Source organism: Gadus macrocephalus, chromosome 8 (assembly GCF_031168955.1).
Source record: "Gadus macrocephalus chromosome 8, ASM3116895v1".
Classification (NCBI taxonomy): domain Eukaryota; kingdom Metazoa; phylum Chordata; class Actinopteri; order Gadiformes; family Gadidae; genus Gadus; species Gadus macrocephalus.
This window is the reverse complement of record NC_082389.1, coordinates 4,662,369-4,684,446: the sequence shown is the minus strand read 5'-3', so window position 1 is coordinate 4,684,446 and position 22,078 is coordinate 4,662,369. Positions and strand designations below refer to the sequence as shown.

The window sequence follows — 22,078 nt, the reverse complement described above, 5'->3', positions numbered from 1 at the left end:
GATTTATTGGACTAAGAATAGATGGCTGTGACAGTATAACCGCTCTGTTCCTCGTCTTTTTCTTTGATCACACAAAAATGCACACTAATAGTCATCTTGTTTGTCATAGATGCAAAACGCATAACCAAGCTGTGTATACGAAACTTGAAGACGTTACACACATTTAAGAGGGTAGGAGCTATTTAATGTCCACGTCAGTGTTAAATCACAAATCTACAATATACTGTAATGTACAGTACGCAGAGCCAGATGAAGCAAGCCCGATTCCCCAAATTGTTTGTGCATGCAATCATAAAATATACAAAACAGAATACCTGTAAATACCACTCTTCACCTCAAGCCACTTAAGGTTTTTTCTTTTCTTTTTCTCTCGCTCTCCATTCAAAATGTCAGGAACATAAGTCACTCATCGCGCCCACACTGAATTAAATATTGCACAATCCCAAGCCTTCCTCGAGGTTGTCGGTGCTGCTATTTTTCCAAAGGTCTAATATACTTTTCATAGCACAGAGGGAATGGCTGCATTAACACGTTGTTTCATCTGGCTCAAAATGACATTTGGATACAATGCAAAAAAATAAATGTTTCAACAGGTCTGATAATACAGTAGGTAGATATTGGTAATACACAATGGTCATGCAAGAAGGAAAATGACATAATGTGCTGCAGAGTGTGATGGATCAAGCTCTTTGATAATTCAATAATTATAATCTAAAAGGCTATATATATAGATATATATATTGATATGAAATGCTGTTCATCTATGGTTTCATAAATGCACGTTGAAATTGTATAACTACTTGGAAAAAAATTAGCACAAATATTTCAAGCCCTAAGATAGCTGCTAGCTGGGATACATAGTTTGTATGACCGGTAGTAAGGCAGGGATACGAGGGGGAAGGGACCCACGGCCACGTGTTAACAATGTTAACCCCATGTTTACCCCATGTTCACAGTTGGTTGTCTATCATCCCAATAGACAAGGTTTTTTTATGAACCATTCTTACGCTGATGAAATGGGACGACATATGACATAGAAACTGTCTGCAACGATATCGTATAGCATCACAATGTCACATTTAATTTGGGGCAATACCTTTTAGTAATATTTTTTGGTATTCTTAACCAGTTAATATGTAAGATCATCGTAATATATAGAACTTTAATATACACATGTCAAAACCCGTAGCCATCTCGCCTACGTTCGTTAAACAGCTACCGGACAGGAATGAATGAATGCAATTTGGGAATCCTCAAGTGTAGGATGTATGCCGACTGGATTTGTTAACAGTAGTACCGTAATCAATTAATTTATTGCTGACAACACAACACCACCCATTAATTAAACAACCCTGAATAGTAAACCGATATTTTTATTTTCCTTTGGATTAGGTCTGGACTCTGTTGTTGATCTGACGCAAAGTATGTTCTCGTATTCCTGATTAACCTTTAAGTGCGCGTGTAGTGTATTGGACACTCCAAACTAAAGCCTATAGGCGCGTTGTCGTGGTAACAAGACCTGCCTGTCATTGGCTCCAAAAAGTAATGGCTGATTTCCCAAGGTTTTGTGCTTCACAACAGTCATCTAAATAAGCAGACAACAGAGTAATAAAGCTCCGGTGTTTCTAACACCACCCGCCCTACTGGCAAGGCGGTAAGCTCACCAAGTAAAAAAACAACAACAACAAAGAACACAACATAGGCTGTCTGTTGTCTCTGAACTGTAGTCCCAACAAATGATCACAGTTCAGATGTGTGAGGTGTTACTGGCGCGGTTACAAGTCCAGAGCCATGGGTCCGGGGAGGGGAAAAGAAACAAACATGGAAGACAAGCGGGAAAATAAACAGACAGACGTGTAAGAAGAGAAGTTGTGGGAACGTGAGGGAGATGGTTAAATGTATCGTTTATTATACTCGATGGTTTATACATCACAATTTGTCGTTTTTCTTTTGCGGTTTCAATACATGATATCGGAATAACAATAGGATACAATGATGCAATATTAAAAATTGATTTAAGATAAGATAGTCAGGGATGTTGTTTTTTTTGTTTTCCTTTTACATCTTTGTCTCTACAAATTCTATTCAAGTGTCGGTCGCGTAGGCCTAAGTCACTGGAGAGTGGAAGACACTCGGGGTCCACTCGGATATAAACACATTCAAGGGCTATACGTGGACGGGATTAGGTTTAGGTGGCGCCTGGTGAACGGACTGGACTTCTGGTACGAGATCAGAGGGGAGGGCGAAAAACCCCTGGAACAAAACGTTGACCCCGTGGGGAGTCTAGAATTTCGTATGGCATTTCTGTGGGTATGTACATATTCATGTGACGGTAAGGAATGTTATCTACAGACGGTCTGTTCTCCATGAATTTATAATAGAGAATAGATTACTATCACTGGGGCTTGTGCTGATTTATGAACTTATTTTGCCATCGGTAAGGACAAATGAGGAATAATGCAGAATGTCACTGTGTCAATGTGGTTGATCTTCTAAACTGAATCATCGAACGGAAACCAGGGCCAAGGTTGACAGCGGACTAAATGGATGCATTTTTCTCATGACAGTCATTATGTCGTTTATAGCAACACTATTCTACAACTTGAAAATTATAATGTAAAGGTTAAATATAAGCCATGTCATACTAAGATACAATCGTTTCTCGCCTGACTCACTTCCTCTCTGTGAACCTTGGTGAGAAACAGTTCAAACAGACATCCATTAAAACACTCTCACCACATCCAATGTTGCCCAACCAATGTTCAATCCATAGCGACTCATATTGTTGTCAATCCTCGTCAGTCGACGCTTTCAGGCTACGTTCAAGAGGTCTAGGTGTCTGTGTGTGTACATTCCTCCACTCGAAGAGACGAAAGCTTAGCAATAACAAAGGCATAGTGACAAACAGCAGTGCGATAAGCTATGGATGTGTGTTTTGACTCGGGGTCACGAGTGAAGACCGTGTTGTTATCCTGATAATGAGCCATCGACCCCTCAAAACGTCAGACACCCGTCTTCTGTGACTTTAACTAGGTGAGAGGTCAAAGGGATAACGAGTCACTCAACCTGCCTCATCAGATAACATGGGGGGAGAGAGGGGGCATCACTGTTCATCCTTTGAATGTATGCCACTCCTGCCAGTCCACATCTATTCCTTGGATTCATAGGCCACAGATTTCTCAAAGCACGTGGTGCAATGTAATTATACATTTTATTGTATGACCTCTGGTCACAATCTTTCCCATAAACAATCGCTTAACTCGGTCAGAAATACCTTTTGGATCAGAAGAAAAACCCTCAACCAAGAGAAAGCATGGATGGACAGAAGCGAGCGAGTGAACTACACCACGGATGAACACCATGAACGTCTTAAACGATATGAAATAAAAGGTGGACGCCCTCGGCATGGCAGTTAAACCTGAGTTTGTGTTTTGGAAGGGTATATATTTTTTGGTGTTTATTTTTTTTGTAACTGATGATAGTATTCTATTTCTATTCAGGCATTGATAAGGTCTACCACGCTGTCGAGTATACGCTCAATGTTTTCTCCCATTTGGATTTCTTCACTTTTTTACTTTTACATAAATTATTTCACAGTTTGTAGCCGATCCTCGATAGTGTCCCCCCCCACCCCACCCTCCCCCACCTGGCCCCGGTCTGCGACTCCATCACCGGGTCAACAAGCAAACTCCTCGAAGTTCCCTAGAGTCGGGTGACGAGGTAACATGTTCGGCGTGAATCCGACACTGTCCGAGTGACTCCGGAGGGTGTCACAGGTGCTCTGGGGGGAGAGGGGGGAAGAAGAGGGGGGAGAGAGGAGGAGAGGAGGAGGAGGAGAGGAGACGAGGTCATCCGCATTAAGGGAGAAGGGCAGTGCAGGGCAGCATAAGTTGGAGAAAATAGGGCAGACAGGGAAGAAACAAGGAGTTTGGAAAAGTAGCAGAGAATGGGTTTGATAATGTGAGGGACGGATAGCCGTAAACAAACAAAATGGAGGGCATTGACAATGTGATCGGACGCAAGGTCACAGCATTAAGGACAGCGAACGACAGAGAAATGCATCCCAGAGTCAAACGATACAGGGATAAGGAAGCAAGCACAGAATAAAATGGAGCCCAATCAAAATTTATAAGGCCAAAAATGGGATGAGATATAGAGAGATGAGTGGAGAGAGAGGGGCAAGGAGAAGAAAGAACAACACATTTAGTCCATGGGCTTCAGTCGAACCCGCACGAATACGTCTAGCAGTGATGAATGCTGAATCGTTCGGCATGTGCTGTGTTTCTATCTGGGCAAACAGGCTTTGCTTCAGATGTTGCCGCTACATGGGGAGAAGTGATGCACTCATTCGTAGCAATGGTTTAATCGCTATTCCCGGGCAGGAAAAGGCAAAAATATCATTGTATGTCAAATCATCGCATGCAGATGATGTACATAACATCACAAAGTAATGCATCTAGTGATGTTATCGGGCGCCAGCTTCTAATGTGCACGGGCCGGCCCGGGGTGCTGCAGGAAAAAACACGTCTCGGTTGGTGTAGCGCTGTGTTCGTTGGACAGATATGTATTTGTTTTTCCACTGGAGCGCTCTTATCCCTACAGGGGGGCGGGGGCGGGGGTGGAGAAAACGAAATAATTATTGGAATTCGTGGCCAGTTTTTTTGGTGTGACGGTGAAGTTTAAGTTTTAACTCTCACGGCAATGATTTGATCGTGCTGCCGAGTCGTCTTCCGCAGACGATTCCGCTGATCAAAGGGCACACACTGGTGGAACTAACCTCTCCCTGGTCGATAGGAGGCGACGGGGTTTCAGATCAGAGAGCGCCGCGTGAATGATCCTATTTAATCCCACTTTCAACTGAAAGACCGCCGCCTGCGGACCACCTAATCCACCGCCCCGAACGGGACATGGTATGTATGACGATGGCGTCCTGTGTTGGATGAACCATACAGGGACGTTTCCCCAACAATGTCCGAAAAAAGAGAGAGGAGAGTGACAGCGTTGGAGGGAGGCTCTCATATTAATGGGGTTTGCTACCTGGGGGCATGATTAGGCGTGACACCAGGGCCGGTTGGGTTCTCTGGAAACTCCTGGAATAGACATGATGAAAAGAAAGATGGGTGAGGGTGGCTGGAATGGAAATAATAAACACAATGCAATGCTAACAGTCGTGGGGGGGGGGGGGGCCGGGACTATCAGGGGGCTTCAAGTTGAGGGATATCAAATGTTGGAGGATGAAATGTGATTTTTCGGTGTCTTTTTGGGCTTTAACAAGCAGGAAACGCTGAGAGAGTACAGCTACAACATTGTGGATGAGCACTGAGGAGGAGGAAAACATCTAACGTCTGAAAATGATGACATGCCGTATGTTCAGAGTTCGGTTGCTTACGTGGAGTTATGAGCGAGTCAGTTGGAGACGGTTTCTTCGTCATGAGAGTAAGAGGCGGTTAAGATGGATCAGACTAAGCAAGTGCTATTATGACATGGATGGAGGGGAATGCAGAAAGGAAAGCTAAATGCACACTGTGTCTTAGGTTTGTTTTCCTACCATGGCTTGCGTTATGCCCTGATTGATCTCAACCAAACCAGATGTCTCGGAATCATTCCTCTTACACATCTTTACTCGGACAAGGAAGAACACACCCATCCTTGTTCTGCTCTGTTGAACTGTAATCTAATGAACCAAGGCGACCATGCATGCCACTGCAGTACGCTGCACTGATTCAGGGACAAACCAAAGTCTTCTTCAAAGACTTGTAAAGCAAATTGAAGTTGATTTTTTTCTCACTCCATCGTTACTCATGAAGAACATTTGGGCTTGTCTCACAAAGAGCAGAGTTCTTTGCACAGGGGGGGGGGGGTTGGAAACAAACAGGTAGATGAACTCAGGAACACAATTGTTGGCTGCACTGAGCAAATTACGCTTCACTATGTTTGATTAATGACCAACGAGAGGAACCAGAACGTCCAGATACATTGTTGGATTAGTTAAAATCTATCTCTGCATCGGTGGATGAATAAACCATAAGGAGATCTTCGCAAAGGAAAATCTAGTTAGTGTTTATCGATTTAAAGACAAAAATATCCAAACCGTTGGGATGGATATGTTTTATTCTTTAGACATCAAAGTTCAAATCATATTTGGAATAGTTTCAAATACATTTGAACAGAAAGTGAAAGTGGTGGCAGTGAAAAAGTCACAAATAAGTTGGGCATCATTCTGACATGGTTTAGGTTTCAGAAATACACATCTTAAAACACAAGAAGACACTGTTCTGGTTCCTGGGTTTATCTGACATGGTGTCACGGGTCGACAGCGTGAGAAGCAGAAAATAAAAGTATTACCAGATTATCGCTCTGGCATCGCCGTGGACGCTTCTTGCGGATGAAGAAACCAAGGACCTTATCCTTGAACACCTTGACAGGAATGCAGATCAGAGTCATTTACTTGCATAGCGATAAATGGCACTCCACATTAGTTTCTGTACTTCTTATTACTTACTTTATATTTGTACTTATATTCATTTGCATTATCTTTTATTGTTGCTGCTGTCTGACTGTTGAGGAACCAAGCTTAATAATTGTACTCTCGTGTACTTGGGTTGTCCCTACAATAAGATGTAATAAAAGTAACTCTGATTCTGATTCATAACAACAGTACACAGATATTTAAGGGCCTGGCTCGGCCAATTGCATCAATAGCAATGTACAAAAGTTCAAAAAGAATCGATAGCTGCAGAATATAGTTATAGGCTACAGCATTTCTCCCTAAAACGACAGAAACATAAAATGAATTTACTGAAGGGGTAAAGTGTTTACCTCGTATAAGTAGTCGAATATTTCCAGTATTGTCAAGACGCTGGCTCCAATAAACAGCCCCATCTGTCCTCCGATGTCACCTAGGATGACATAGACACATATGGAGACATGCATTTGCCACAGATGCCATCAACTTGACTTCCACTAGCGACGCGTTCCCGCGTGAGGGACTATGTGTAAGCTGACGAAATCAGAGAATTTAAACCCTGGCTTTCTGCCAGTGTTAACTCAAGCGCCTCGCATTTGGAGATGGATTTAGGACCCCTTTATTTCCCTGTTCCAATGCTGCAAGTACATTGGTCCTAAGTGGTCACAGCCGGAGGCTCCGGTTTGAGAAAGGCCGTAAAAGCCTGAGGACGGTTTCCTATATTAGGATCAACGCATTTGTTCTTTCCTACATCCATCATAAAGTAAGCTTAGTGGATCTCACCGAGAAGCCCGGCGATTTCATACGCTTTCTTCTGCTCGATCTTCTCATAGTTCAGAGCTTCAAAGAAGATGTCCAGCACTAAAAGGTTTTCTCTGGGGGGAGGGAAGGGTGACGAGATTCTCTCAGGATACCATTTTCATTGGTAAGTAAAGAATTCAAATATAATTTAAATAATTAAAAAAAACATTTCAGGTTGAATCGCTTCTCGTTTTTTATGGCATTGAAGGTGAACGATGGAGACCAACATCGCGCTATGCTAACACTATCCACTCAAAACATAACAAAACAAAACAAATCAAGAAAAGTCATTCATAAGGTCATCATCTCAGGGACAGAGAGCCAATGGGCGAATACTTACCCGATGTATTGCTCGGTTTTGTTGAATTTCTTAGCCAGATACTTAGCGGACGCCTTACTGGGGATCTTAACCATGGAGAGCTCCTTGCCGTAGCGCGTCATGTTGCAGGGCGTCTCACAGACACAGTAATCGTTGTCTTTCTCTACCAAAAAGTCTGTGGATGTGGATCAAATCATTCAATGGACCGAGCACAAGTATGCAAGCATCCCAGTTTAAATAACTGGGATGCTTAAATAATAAAAGAACATTGCCAGCAAGCACATTAAAATGAAGAACAGAACTATTTGCTGCCATCGTTCACTTTCTATGAAACAAAAAATAATGAACGAATCCAGGGGATATGTCAAGGGATGGAAAGGGGGAAAAAGATCTACGCTGTTGATTATATTTTAATGAACCATGAACAGAACACAATGTTTTTAATGGGATTTAAAAGATACAAATGTTTTCCAGCACTGACTGACAACCCCTCATTCGAGTGAATGCCAGACTATTCTCCAGGGTTTAATTTATGTGTCATGTTGTGCCGTTTGGCGCCCGCTGCCTGCGAGCTGCCTGGATGACTGGGCTATCTGACTGCGCACGGAGATCCATGCAGTCAAACAATCCCTGGGAAAAGAATCCATTTGTTTTGCTAAAAAAAAACAACAACTAATAATCGTCTCTGTTTGCAGTCCTTGGGCTTTGGCTCACCTAACGCCGGGTCGGCACAGTCTTTGTACTGCTCAGGTGTGCAAACAGTCGAGGTACCTGTTCAACACCACACAGAGGGGACAGAAAGGCATCGTTATTCTGCCGAGCACCAATAACACACAACACAACTGTGCCCTCTGTCTTCTGAATTGACCTTCAGGGAGTTGAGCTGACGCTTTGATCCAAGGCACCTTACCGTTTCCATTTGTCCAAAAAAAGCTTTATAAAGACAACCATATATCGCTTTCGGTACAGTAAGGATGTTGATAGAACCAAGTGCCGAGCACCAACAATCGCTAGGTTAGCCCACGACAAAGATAGCTAGGATAAGGCGCTACATAGCCGATAGCGCTAAGTGATATTTTATAAGTGCAAGGACGTACAACATACAGTAATGGATAGCTGCAAGTTCACAGCGGGAGACATTATCAACATGGTTCTGTTTGCAAAACCAACTCTACGCTTTAGTTGGGGGCCAGTCGGGGGCCTTACCGGGCATGTGCACCATCCTGCAGTTGCAGTTCTCCACCAGGTAGCGCGTCTCACAGTCGATGCGGCACGCCGTGATGCTGTACGTGGAGAAGAACTCGGAGTCTATGGGGGTGGACTTGCAGTCGCCCCAAGGCGGTGGCAGGTACTGCAGCTGGAAGAGGGGGGGGGGGGGGGGAATAAGGGTGTGTTTTTATCCCCCTGTGGGTCCGTCTGCCAGACCGGTACACCGACACATCAACAACACACCAGTCAAGCCCAGCGGACAACAGTCTGGCACCGGAAAATGGATAATTGTTACCAAAAAAGGACCGCAGGCAGCCGCGAAAACATACAGACAAGAAAAATACAATACAAAACAACAACTTTTGAGTGTTTGTGGAGAGTGCTGACACAGGACGCCCGATCCGATTTAAAGAGACAGTGGGTGAACAGGGTATGGGGCTGTGTGTGTTGCAGCAGGCTTTGCGTTGGCAGGTTAGGGAACATTACTGATGCAGTGCTTGTCCTATTGTGCGGGAAGCAGACTGCAGAGGATCATGGGGGAATGGAAACAGGCCTAATGCTATCGACTCACAGCAGGAAAACATGGACTGTCAGAAGGGACGCCACCGCGAGCGATGGACACGGAAAGTGAATCGCAATGGTGCTCTGTGGTCACAGTCTACGCTGGTATTGAGTGCAATACTTTTACTTTGTAAATGCTACTTTTATCCAAAGCTTACATGTTAATAAGATGGATGGTATGATGGTATGGTTAGCAGGCATAGGGTTAGGCGTTAGCATATGCTAACCCTATAGGAATAGCGTCAGCATAGGTCTCGTGTTTTGCACTTCAATGCTAAAATCCAGTTGCAGGTCATGATATTCAAATGTGTGTCCGGGAATTTGAAATGGATCCTCTTATTAAGAACGTATCTCATTTTCCCACAGCGACCATTCTTTGATAAACGATATCTCTTCTAAAACTAGACGTGCCCATTCGGATTGTTGGCACACAGTTGAGTTTTTGAAAAACCTTGCTTAGTTTGACGTAAAAACACATGCGCATATGTTTGAAAGTGATCTGACACTTCTCCAATATCTCAAGGTTATTCAGACAAACATCCAACGGGGGCGGGGGGGGGGGGGGGGGGGCTCTTATCAGAGCAGGAGTCCTGCATAATAAACTCAAGGACTACAACCTCTAACTGCAGTTCACCCTGACGCCTAATCCTCCCCTCCAGTCTATCCAGATTAAGCTTTGCCACCTGAGAAGGACATTTACTCGATAGTAGGTGGCCCATGGAGTCTTAATTCTGGAAGGCCGAGGATTTAAACATGCAAACATAATTAAGCTCTTATTGAAATTCCGCTGGCAGCATAGCCAGAGAGAGTTATGGGGGGGGGGTCTTGGGAAACCCCCTCACGTGCATGGTTGATGATGAGTTTAAGGAAATGATGAGTGGCTGTGGGCCCACTGGGGGACATCCAACACAGAGATCGCTTCTCATGGACGCAACACGAAAAAAAAAGGCGAGGACGAGGGGAGTAAGTCAAATGAATGTGTTGAACGAGGGGGCAATGCATCAAATAATAATAACAACAAGGCTGAAGCCATAGAGACACACAGCAGCAGAGAACCTTCTGGGCTGCATGTGTTGGCTGCACATGTTAGCCCCAGTGGAGGGAATTAGCAGCTCTTTAATGGCTACGGTAAAGGCGGCAGAGACGAGGATGTACCGTCAGTCCTGAGATTTACTTGTGCTCCCGCCACACGAAAACTAAAAAGAAAAAGAAAACACGCAGATGACTCCGTTCACAGCGGAGGGAATGGGGCTGTTGAATTCAGATTTGGGTGTGTGGGGCTACTTAACAATATATAAATCTCGGGTCAAGCAGCATTTCAAGACAGGAATATGCTAACCTCTGCTCTTGAGTGGAAACAAATGTTTGGGTGCCCGGGCCCCTGCCCAAAGTCAAGCTAAGGAGGCTGTGACTGAGGGTGAAGCCTGGCTTATGGAGGAAAGGATGCCCTGAATGGGAGTGAAGCCTGGCTCAGGGCGGAAAGGAAGCTCTGACTGAGTGAAGCCCAGCTCATGAAGAAAAATAGGCTCTGACTGTGAAGCCTGGCTCATCAAGGAAAGTAGGCTCTGACTGAGAGTGAAGCCTGGCTCATGGAGGAAAGGAGGCTCTGACTGAGAGTGAAGCCTGGCTCATGGAGGAAAGGAGGCTCTGACTGAGAGTGAAGCCTGGCTCATGGAGGAAAGGAGGCTCTGACTGAGAGTGAAGCCTGGCTCATGGAGGAAAGGAGGCTCTGACTGCGAGAGAGAGTGTGAAGCACAGCTCAGAGAGTGAAGCTGCCTCATGGGACGTCTCATCTAGGGTAGGAGGGAAGGAGGGAAGGAGGGGAGGGAGAAGAGGGAACACAGCACACATCATTAATCATGTGAGGGCAGCAAAATAAAGGATTTGCCACATCTGATTGGTCAAGGCCCTCTGTCCTCCACCATCTCCTGCCAAGGCCAAATACCAAATAAAAATCCAATCGGATTGTCCCAGTGGCGCCCGTTACTGATGGCTCAGAAGCAGCGCTGGTTAGTTGGTTATTCAGCCGTCTGCCCCACGCTTTCCCACCTCATCCGTCAGTCTGACAGTCAGCGAGGAAACCTATCCAGATGAATGGATAGAGCTGGACCAGCAGAATCACGAAATCTCAACATTCTATCAAGGATTCAACACCTGTGAGGGGGATGAGTAAGTATTTCAGACTATAAGCAGGCTTTGAAGGCATTGGAATTTAGTGGGGGAAAACCAGAGCAGCTGATCAACAACATTGATTCTAGGTTGATAATTGATTATTGAAATACTAATATTTGTTCTTCAAATTTTCTCTACTCATAGGTTGCAATAGATCTTGTTACACTATTGTAACCTATCAAGATGTATCTGATAGATTGTAATATATCTTGTAATACTATTGTAACCTATCAAGATGTAATGCCCTGTGATAGGTTGTAATACAATCTGTTAGTTTAATGGCTATTAAACCAACAGAAAAGCATGTTCTCCCAACAAGCAGAAATATTAATGAATAATCCATATTTTATTGAATTCCGCTTGTAGTAAGACAGAACGCTCAAACAAAGAAATAATTGCCCAAACCGATAATTGCACAAAACCGAAGTGCCATCTTTGAGTGCGTCTGTTCTGAAGTGGTAAATGTTCTGCTTCCACCAGCCCATGACCGTCTCTGACCGCTTCAGAGATATGGAGATTTTAGATTAAAAACGAATTACCCAGGATAATGAATTACAGAGCCATGTATTTGACCATTTCTGGCTAATGAATTTAAAAAAGCATTACAAGCCTGATGGGGACGGATTAGCAAACGGGGGAAACATGCTAGCGGCGTGCCCTGCGGCTAACAAGCACTATGCTAAATAAATCAACACATACTGCATGAATCACTGTACAAATCCTATCATGTTTAGCCTCCGCACTGTTGTACCGCACTGTGGAAACCGTTTTAATGATCTGCTGTCTTGGTAACATCCGAAAATCGCTTTATGTTTTGATTAGATTTGGAAATCAATGAACTGGGAGGAGAAATGTATGAGCTTGCACACCCCCCCCATGCTTAAGGCTTTTAATGCTTTCTCCTTCACGGACTGGACAGTGGACGGGTAAACAAGAGGTAAAATATCAGTTTTGGGAATATTCCTAACAATCTCTGTTTAATGGGCCAAGAACCGTTCTTCTGAACTGGAATGCAGCTAGAATTTATCTCTTCATTGTCCTTGCCTTCCTCATCGTCCCGTAACCACAATACACGTGAATTACATAAAACATTCTGATCCAATGTCACAACCTTCGCCTGGTTCTAGTGGTGCAGAAAACAAAGGCTATCTTTTCGTTCCCTGGCTGGTCATCACTTGCCTGGGCTACAATCGAAGTCAAGAAAAGGACTAGGGTTCAACCAAGCATTATTAAATTGCGTGCTTCAATCTTCTCCCGTCCTACCAGTGAAGCTCAGCCCACCAAGGCACCTCGTTTCCATCTCAAGATCCTCCATCCCAGTTTCATGCATGGACTAAAAGTCGTGTTTTGTAGTCCAGGGCCCCCATGCCACCGAGGGGGGTGGGGGTACGGGGAGGGTGGAGGGGTGGAGTTTAAGCACAGAAGAGGGGTCAGTGTGTGTGTGTGTGTGTGTGTGTGAGTGAGTGGAAAGGGGGGTGGGGGGAAGATGCCGAGTGACACATGGAGGTCTGAGAAGCGGAGGTGGTGGTGTTTGGTGGTGGTGGTGGAGGTGGTGGTGGTGGTGGTGTTTGGTGGTGGTGGTGGTGGTGGTGGTGGTGGTGGTGGTGGTGGTGGTGTTTGGTGGTGGTGGTGGTGGTGGTGGTGGTGGTGGTGTTTGGTGGTGGTGGTGGTGGTGGTGGTGTTTGGTGGTGGTGGTGGTGGTGGTGGTGGTGTTTGGTGGTGGTGGTGGTGGTGGTGGTGTTTGGTGGTGGTGGTGGTGGAGGTGGTGGTGGTGGAGGTGGTGGTGGTGGTGGTGGTGGTGGTGGTGGTGGTGGTGGTGGTGGTGGTGTTTGGTGGTGGTGGTGGTGGTGGTGTTTGGTGGTGGTGGTGGTGGTGGTGGTGTTTGGTGGTGGTGGTGGTGGTGTTTGGTGGTGGTGGTGGTGGTGTTTGGTGGTGGTGGTGGTGGTGGTGGTGGTGGTGGTGGTGGTGTTTGGTGGTGGTGGTGGTGGTGGTGGTGGTGGTGTTTGGTGGTGGTGTTTGGTGGTGGTGGTGTTTGGTGGTGGTGGTGGTGGTGGTGTTTGGTGGTGGTGGTGGTGGTGGTGGTGTTTGGTGGTGGTGGTGGTGGTGTTTGGTGGTGGTGGTGGTGGTGGTGGTGGTGCACAAGACCAAATGTTAGCTACCAGTTGCTGTTGACACGACACAAAGGTTTGAAAACCAGGCGCAACGCCAAACCCCAGCTGGTCGATGAAGGGCGGTTCGTCCTGGCTGTGGATCTGGACCTTGATGCCCGCTTCGTACGAGGTCTCGTCTGTGGACACGGACAGCAGGACAGACACAATGAGACAAACGGCCTCACGCCGGCCCTTCAGAGGCACAGCGGCACTATGGGTTACCAGGTAGGCATCAGGTGACCAGCAAGGACTGGGCAAAAAAGACATGCTGGAAGGGTACCAGGGAGGAAGGTGTTCTTTGGCAAGGCTAACAATAAATTTTTTCTGGGTCATGAAATGCTATTACCTGCATTTTATTATGTCTTTATAAGCTTTCATTTTTATAGCGAATAAATAAATAAAATGGATTAATACGTTATTATCAATACGTTATTATCAAGCAGTGTCATCAAACCACACTGAAAACAGTTAAAGGTCCCATGACATGCCGCCAGGTGTGGGCTGATAAGCCTTCACAAGCCGTTTTAGAAAACCTTTCCCTTATGACATCACAGGTGGGCGTGTACACCTAGATGTGTGCTGGATAGATCAGTCTACCAGCCTATCCAGCGGACTGTAGCAAACGTTGCTCATCTATCCGTCACACATCTAGGTGGACACGCCCACCTGGGATGTCATAAGGGACAGATTTCCAAAACGGCTTGTAACGGCTAATCAACCCACACCTGGTGGCATGTCATGGGACCTTTGAGCTAGCCCGGTTACAGGTGTAACCAGGCCTTTCAAAATAAAAGCGGAAGCACTAGAAGACGCCAACGTAAACAACTGACCTGTTTCTCCCCACACGGGCAGGTACTCATCCTGCTGGATGTCCAGCATGATCTCCAGGCCGTTCCCCGTGCCCCCCTTCAGCGTGGTCAACAGCGGGTTCCCGTCCAGACCGGAGTTGAAGGTGTAACACTTTCCGTAGCGTGTGTAAATCTGGGGGTTGAGAAAAAAGGGAAATACATTAATTTGGTGGCAGGAGGCGGAGCGGGGTCGGCTGGTAACCAGAAGGTCGCTAGTTAGATCCCCAGCTCCTCCTGGCCGAGTGTCGAGGTGTCCCTGAGCAAGGCACCACACCCTAACTGCTCCCGACGAGCTGGCTGTCGCCTTGAGTGGCCACTGGTTAGAAAAGCACTGAATAAATAAAGTCTATTTACCTTTTTCCATTCATTGTAATACAATAGTTACCCATGTTATTTGAATGGCAACTGGGAGGACTGCTGGAAACAGAGCTGATTTATACATTTCTTATCATTCTAGGATTTGGTTAGCGAGGCATCAAGAGAAGATGGAGGCTTTACGTTTCCTCGTAATAAATGTGATTCATTGATGTGTTCCGTGTTCTCCTTTCTTTTTGCAGTCAAGCTCCCCGACTCTGAGACAAACAGCATTAAAGCTTTGAGATTGTTTGACCTAAAGGTGGAGCCACGGCAGATAATACTAATGTGTGGTAAAGATATTGTTCATGCACTGTGAACATGATGATTGGTCTGTGACTGCTGTGAAAAACACAGCCCACCAAAGGCATTGTGGGTCTGCCTCGTGAAGACATAAGGAAACACAACATCAGGGCTTCCAACTAGAAGGACTGTTTATGTCCATCTTTGAACACCCAAAACAAACATTTCCACACACACACACACACACACACACACACACACACACACACACACACACACACACACACACACACACACACACACACACACACACACACACACACACACACACACACACACACACACACCTTGATATTTGCACATGACCAGGAAACTTACTATGAAATGAAGGTGACCTACAAAAGAAAATAAAAAAGTTTGATTTCTTTCCTATGCACCTATATTCTGAGGACATGGTTAGTTGGATGGGAACAGTTATCCATTTACCAATTAAGTAACTAAGGGAACGGGAGGGAATCCATGCACATATAGATATCATGTTCGAAGGGCAACATACAAAATGAACCATCAGATGCTTAATTCGAAATGCTGACATTTTAATTAGCGTTGCTGATTTTAATTAGCGTTGCTGATTTATAATGTCTGAATTATTAATGCTGCCATGGTTCTTTGCTGGAGTTGTTGTCACTGATGCACAATGAGAGACTCAGAGCTAGAGAAATCCCCTAGCAGCAGCAGACGCACAGTGATGATTGTGGAGACGGATGATTCCTGTCTTCGGGTCCCGTGAGACGGAGGTGATTACGGTGATTACAGTTAGAAAAAACGTGATGAAAGTGAAAAAACACATACTGCGTGTGTTTTTATTGGAGTGTATATAGGGGTGTCAAGGTCTGTGTGTGTGTGTGTGTGTTTGTGTCAGAGTGTATGTGTGTGGGTGTCAGCGTGTATGTGTGTGTCAGAGTGTATATGTGTGGGTGTCAGCGTGTGTGTGTGGGTGTCAGGGTGTATGTGGGTGTCAGAGTAAATGTGTGTTAGCGTGTATATGTGTGGTTGTCAGGGTGTAAGTCTGCGTGTGTGTGTGTGTGTTAGCGTGTATGTGTGTGTGCATGTCTGTTGGTGTCAGCGTGTGTGTATGTGGGTGTCAGTGTTTTTGTGTGTGTGTGTGTCAGCGTGTGCGTCAGTGTGCATGTCTGTGTGTCAGTGTGTGTGGGCATGTGTGTGGTTGTCAGGGTATATGTGTATATTTGTGCGTGAGTGCGTGCGTGTGTGTGTTAGCGTTTAAATGTGCGGTTGTCAGAGTGTATTTGTGTGGATGTCAGCGTGTGTGTGTGTGTGTGTGTGTGTGTGTTGGTGTCGACGTGTGTATGAGTGTGCAGGTGTGTGTGTCAGCATGTCTGCGGGTGTCAGGGTGTGCGTGTGTGCGGGTGTATGCGTGTGGCCGTCGGGGGCCTTTTGGTTGTGCAGCAACACATCGAGACTAAAACTCTGGAGAATAAAACATACGAGACAAAGAAAATATGTTGCTCTGCCATTTTGACACCTCGCCGAAACATGCCTGGAAACAGGAGGCAAGCCCCCCCCCCCCCCCCCCCCCCCTCCAGCCCACATTTTTAACACACCCAGTCAGCCACCGTCACATCGGCGACACACACCACAAAACACCGCGTTTCTGTACATACTGTGCTGAAGTTCCTGTAGGTGCACACCTCCCCGCGGAACCTGCACTCGAGCAGCATATGCTCCAATTGGTGCCCCAACCTGCCCATCATCTCGGTGGTGTTGACGCTAGAGTCCGGGGGCGGGCTGTAGTCGCTGAAGTCCAGCAGGCCCAGCAGGCCCTGCTTGCGGTCCTCCTGGAGGATGGCCCGGCCGGTCGCCATGACCGTGTGGTTGGGGTGCATGAGGTCCATCCAGTAGCCGCTGTGGTACAGGTCGTCCTGGGTCAGACTCGACACGCGGAACACGTTCTTGTTGCAGAAGGTGACCGCGGGGAAGGACATGTTGTGGGCCCACACCATGTAGATCTTGGTGACGGCGGGGTAGGACATTAGGTAGAAGATGCGGTTCCCCGACCAGGTGACCAGCATGGCCACGCACATGCAGAAGGCCAGCAGCCAGAGAGCCCGCTGCGGTCGGGACTTCTCCAGCGTGAACACAAACCTCAGCCCGTGGATCTTGGTCCTCCTCAGGAAAGCCAGGGTGTTCTCCTTACATGTTGTCCTGAGGGCGGTGGTCTCCAATCTCCTGAGGGGGGCATCCTTCTGGGGCGCGAAGGAGACGGAGGCAGATTTGGTTGGGCTCGACATGCTGACGGTTCACAGGTGGGTGGCTCCTGCCAAAATATGCAGCCTCACTTTGCAATCCTCGGCTGTTTCAGCTGACACGTACGGTTTGAATTTGAAACCTGATTGGGAAATAAAAGCGTTTCAGTCTTGATCAGGATCTTATTTTGAAGGAATCACAGAGCAGTGTGGTCCTTCTGTCCGGAAATGGAAGAAGTGTGCCTGGGAGATGTGAACAAAGGAACTGTTCCCCTCAGGCATGTAAGGCTGATTTAGATAATGGTCCCTTTATTGGAGTGAAGGAATAAAACACTGAATCGATCCAGTAGCGGGAATAGTAGAGCAGAGCCATCAGCATACCTTCGTCCATAGATACATGGATGTGATAATTGCAGATGTAAGCCACGACATCAGTCCAAGAGGAAAGGAGTTGGAAACATCCCCCCCCTGATAAAATTATAAAAAACCTACCCTGTTATCTCAGCTCTTCCATCTCCCTCTCCTTATTCCAGATAACTACACATTTTGGTGACTTCTCCTTCCGTCCAGCAGTCAGCTAGAGCCAGACACCTTCCTGCGCCTCTCCTAAGCCGAAGGGAAGCTGTTTCCAGCCTGTTGTCTTGCCGTCTGCCTTCCGAAGGCTGGACGGATGCTGTTTCCAGCCGGTTGGCGTGCAGTCTGCACCGAGATACACAGAGCCAGTTGCTCCACAGCCTAGCGACTGGCGAACGGAGAACGAGGTGGAGCCAGAGAAGGGAATTGTTTTCTTCTCCCAGTGATGGAGTAGAGCTCCAGTCCTATATTTTATTCATATCTTGGATGCTATAGCCTCGCTTTTCACTACCAAATCTTCGCCCAGGGGGTGGTCAAAAGCCAGCCCTCAGATTCTTTATCCTTCAAAGTGATTTTTTTTTTGCAACTTGTTCAAGGATCAATAGAAACTGTTCATATTTGATAACTTTGCTGTAAATCAGTGATATTATATATTTGTTTTTCTCAAATTCTATCAAGAAATATTGATAGTTGTTATGGATTTTATGTCTTTCAACCATAACCGTGGGCTACAGAAACCCAGCGAGGCATTCCATCTTACAGTATAATTGGATCCAACCGAGCGGTCCCTGACTTTGATCAGAATACCGACAGGACGGATGGTCGGAGTGCAGAAACCTTCACTGTATCTGTGCTGTAGGTTTAATTCAGCTGTTCAGCTGTTTAACATGAGTTACATTACAAATGTCATATGCATATGTATTGGTAAAAATGTAGCCTTGTGTGTATTCATGTTTGATAATGGTAATCACTTGTATATAATATATTATACAAATAATTTCACAAATTAATATATATTATTATATACATTTAACCGCAACAAATAACCACCGTCAGGGCAAATATGTTATATTCTATAAACTACATACAAAAAACATAGATAGAATATATTTGGCATGAACTATATTAATAAGCATATTGGTAAAATCATTAATTGTATCTTTCTGAGAACAGGGAGATGTAAACACACAAGAGAGGAGAACATAAGGCCGTTAAAAAGGAAAAGTTTTTTGCATCCACACAACGTTTTCAGAGCTATCTTCATCCACACGAAAACGCACCAACCAGTGAAAATGGTGTAGTAAGTATACCCGGACAGTAGGCGGCGGTGTTCCTTTCTGCTAAAATATACAAATAAACATTAAAAAAAAAACGCGAGCCGGAGTACAACGGCTTCACATCAGCGTGTCGTTTTGTTTTCAAAACGTTACGCTTCCACCAGTCCACAAGGCAAGGGCTGAGTTTTAAAAAGACAAAAAGGATTATAAAAGTCTCCGCTTTCAGGGCCAAAAACTTCTGTTGCCGTGTGGAGGCAAGGCAAAACCGCAGCAAAACGCCTTAAAAACCTCAGGCACTGTGTGAACCGGGCCTCAATAACAGATTAGAATAAACGTAATACATTCAGAATAGATGGCAAGTCTTTGAGCGGCTCAAAGTGTTTCAAGACCAGGGTAAACACCACCATTCCAGCATCAACATTGGGAGCAGAAGAAAACTGCACAGCCCATCAAAATCCACCTGCCAGCTGTACAGTTCTAATGGTAAGAAGGGTTTTATTACAAAGTCTCATGGACCGGATAGGCCTATGCTAGAAACATAAACTTGAGACGGGGCATGATAACAGGTTGACAGCATTCAATGTCTTAGTGTCAGCACCTGCCTGTCATAAATCGTCCGCACTGTTTCTGCTTCAAACTTTGGATGTCATGCCAACACATCATTATAAAACAGCAGACAGATTGAGTGAGGATGTCCCTCTTTATGGGATACGAGTAGCACTTGTGTTTAAAGCATTCAAATGGTGTCTCACAGTACCACGAATAACGGCCTCAGATACAGCTGTTGGTTTATTGCCCTTTTTGTGATTGTGTATCGCGCCAAATAACAACACAGATGTACTAGAACGAGTCAAATCCCAACCATGGCTGTTGGGATGCCTGTACAAAACCATGGCTGTACAAAAGTACAGCATTCCTTGTTTAATGTTATTTATCGTTAGCGCTTGCAAAAGAAGCATATTTTTTACGAGATCATTGTGGAGGTGTTCGGGTATAACTTTATACTTGATTATTACGGCGGTTGTCATCCAGAAGCATCCCTGGGCTCCCTGTGTGTATATTTAGCAAGCACAAATCCACACAAAACCTCAATAGAAAAAGAAAAATGAACGGAATTTCACTATTTTTTAAATAATAGCAAGTCATAATACTACATTTACTGAAAAAACATTTAGGATGTATTTAATACACTTTGAGCACTTTGAGTTGAGTATTATTATTATTAATAGGTTTTCCCTTTCTATGGTGGTAAATGTGTCCATTTCCAGAATTCAATCCCACACATCGCATTACCCTCACAGGCCACCAGGGGCACACACAACACAGGTTGAAATACACCACCGGCTTGTTCAACACCCATCGGGTGTTTTTGTGCCGAATAACAATCTCCAACCCTTTAAGATCATTAGCATTCAGGGTTGGACACGGCTTGTCGTTTGACACAAAAGAGTATTAAGCTCTCCATTTTAAACTATAAATTAATCTGATCATGGATGAATACTCAGAGGAAACCTAATAAATTACTTCTCCATATCAGAGGTCAAAATGTCTCATTCTTACGAATTAGCACCACTGTTCTCCTTTCCGCTGAATTCCTTGTTTGAAGCGTATCAATGCAGACACATTTAACCATTAGGCGTACTTCCCCAGATGTATTTATCAAAGGACCCCCGTGACGTGAGAGTCAATTGCACTGGGCCCCGTTTCCCGAAAGCATCTTTAGCCTAAGTGGATCGCAGAGTGGGTCGTACGAGCATCGTACAGTTTTCACACCGTTTCCCGAAAGCATCTTTGGTAACGAACCTCTTAAAAACGCTCACGTCACGTTGACGGGAATGTTTAGTGACATGTGGGAGGGTGGAGGGGGTTAAAAAAAAGTCTCAATCACTCTTCGACGTGCATGAAAACCAGCCGCGTAGTTATGAGGGAGGCCGTCCTCACACCGATCTTCCTCGTCGTCATCGTCCTCAATGTCCTCCGGTTCAACCAAAGCTACCCCAGCCTTAGCTGCAATGTTGTGCAACATAGCTGTCACACATATCACAGCGCATGACTTGGCCGGCGAAAACTGGAGCCCTCCGCTGGACTTGTGAAGGCATCTAAAGCGCAACTTCCACCTCCCGATCGTGCGCTCAGGATTATTGATATATATGTCGGCCTAGGCTTAATCAATTGTGTTTTAATATCTTTAGCATTCATATTATTGCAATCTATTCTTTTCGTAGGCTACTCTGCGGTTGGCCTTGATGGGGAGATATTTTAACCCTTTTTAACCCCATTTTCCTCCGACATTCCTGCGTCTCCCCCTGCGTCATAGCCCGTTTCAGCACCATGTCAGTGGACAGGTACAATCCTACGTTCGTCTTGAGTGCAGCGAATGCGCGTTCACGTTAAGAGGAGTTTCGGGAAACGCTCCAAAGAAATTATCGATGGTTCCAAAGATCCACCTTTCGAACCATCTTACGAGCGAAGATCCATCGATATCGGGAAACGGGGCCCAGGTTAGTCCCAGTGTTGTCTCCTGCTCAGAAGTTTGGACCAAATTATGTTTCAGGATCTGTTCAAACCTGCGACGCCCAGAGTCGCATCGACGCTCCGCATCACGTTTAGCCCCTATTCCCCGGGTCGTTGTTCATCTATTGAATTAAATCCTATCAGCGAGGTGCAAATTAGAGCAGCCGCTTTTTAAACCGTTCAGAACCAAATCGTCCCCACAGAGCCCTTTAGGACCAATCAAAGTCAAAGGTGCCCTGATTGGTTTAGTTGACCACTGAAGCAACATTCGTCTCAGGCCCCGTTTACACGAAGGGAAAACGCAGATATTTCCACGCGGTTTGGCCTCTCATTTACACGAAAACGCCGTTTTTGTCACAGAAAACCATCATTTCTAAAAACTCCGGCCAAAGTGGAGATTTCTGAAAACGCCGGTTATGTGTTGTCGTGTCAACGGGGGAAAACGGGGTTTTAGGTTCTGAAGCGTCACATTATGCGCCAGGAAATGCTTAACGTCATATGAGCGCCCTATGTTTACAGTTTGTTTGTTACAGGAAGACGCTCGTG

General features: G+C 45.5%; 1 protein-coding gene across 5 annotated transcripts in view; it reads right to left on the bottom strand.

The window, feature by feature from the left end:
- Nucleotides 1-162: 162 nt before the first annotated feature.
- The window catches only part of asic1c (acid-sensing (proton-gated) ion channel 1c), a 73,947-nt gene continuing 52,031 nt past the window's right edge, over nt 163-22,078 (bottom strand). For 3 of the 5 annotated variants that reach the window (XM_060058232.1, XM_060058233.1, XM_060058234.1), the window contains 10 exons: nt 14,509-14,659; nt 13,688-13,815; nt 8,793-8,943; nt 8,301-8,357; nt 7,608-7,761; nt 7,250-7,341; nt 6,820-6,899; nt 6,346-6,417; nt 5,038-5,090; nt 163-3,781 (listed from right to left, as the gene is read on the bottom strand). In XM_060058232.1, coding sequence (XP_059914215.1) covers nt 3,703-3,781; nt 5,038-5,090; nt 6,346-6,417; nt 6,820-6,899; nt 7,250-7,341; nt 7,608-7,761; nt 8,301-8,357; nt 8,793-8,943; nt 13,688-13,815; nt 14,509-14,659 — 1,017 coding nt within the window. In that variant the 3' untranslated portion in view covers nt 163-3,702. Of the gene's footprint in view, nt 3,782-5,037; nt 5,091-6,345; nt 6,418-6,819; nt 6,900-7,249; nt 7,342-7,607; nt 7,762-8,300; nt 8,358-8,792; nt 8,944-13,687; nt 13,816-14,508; nt 14,660-16,805; nt 18,115-22,078 lie in introns of those variants that run through there. The other 2 variants (XM_060058230.1, XM_060058231.1) reach the window with 2 other exon arrangements.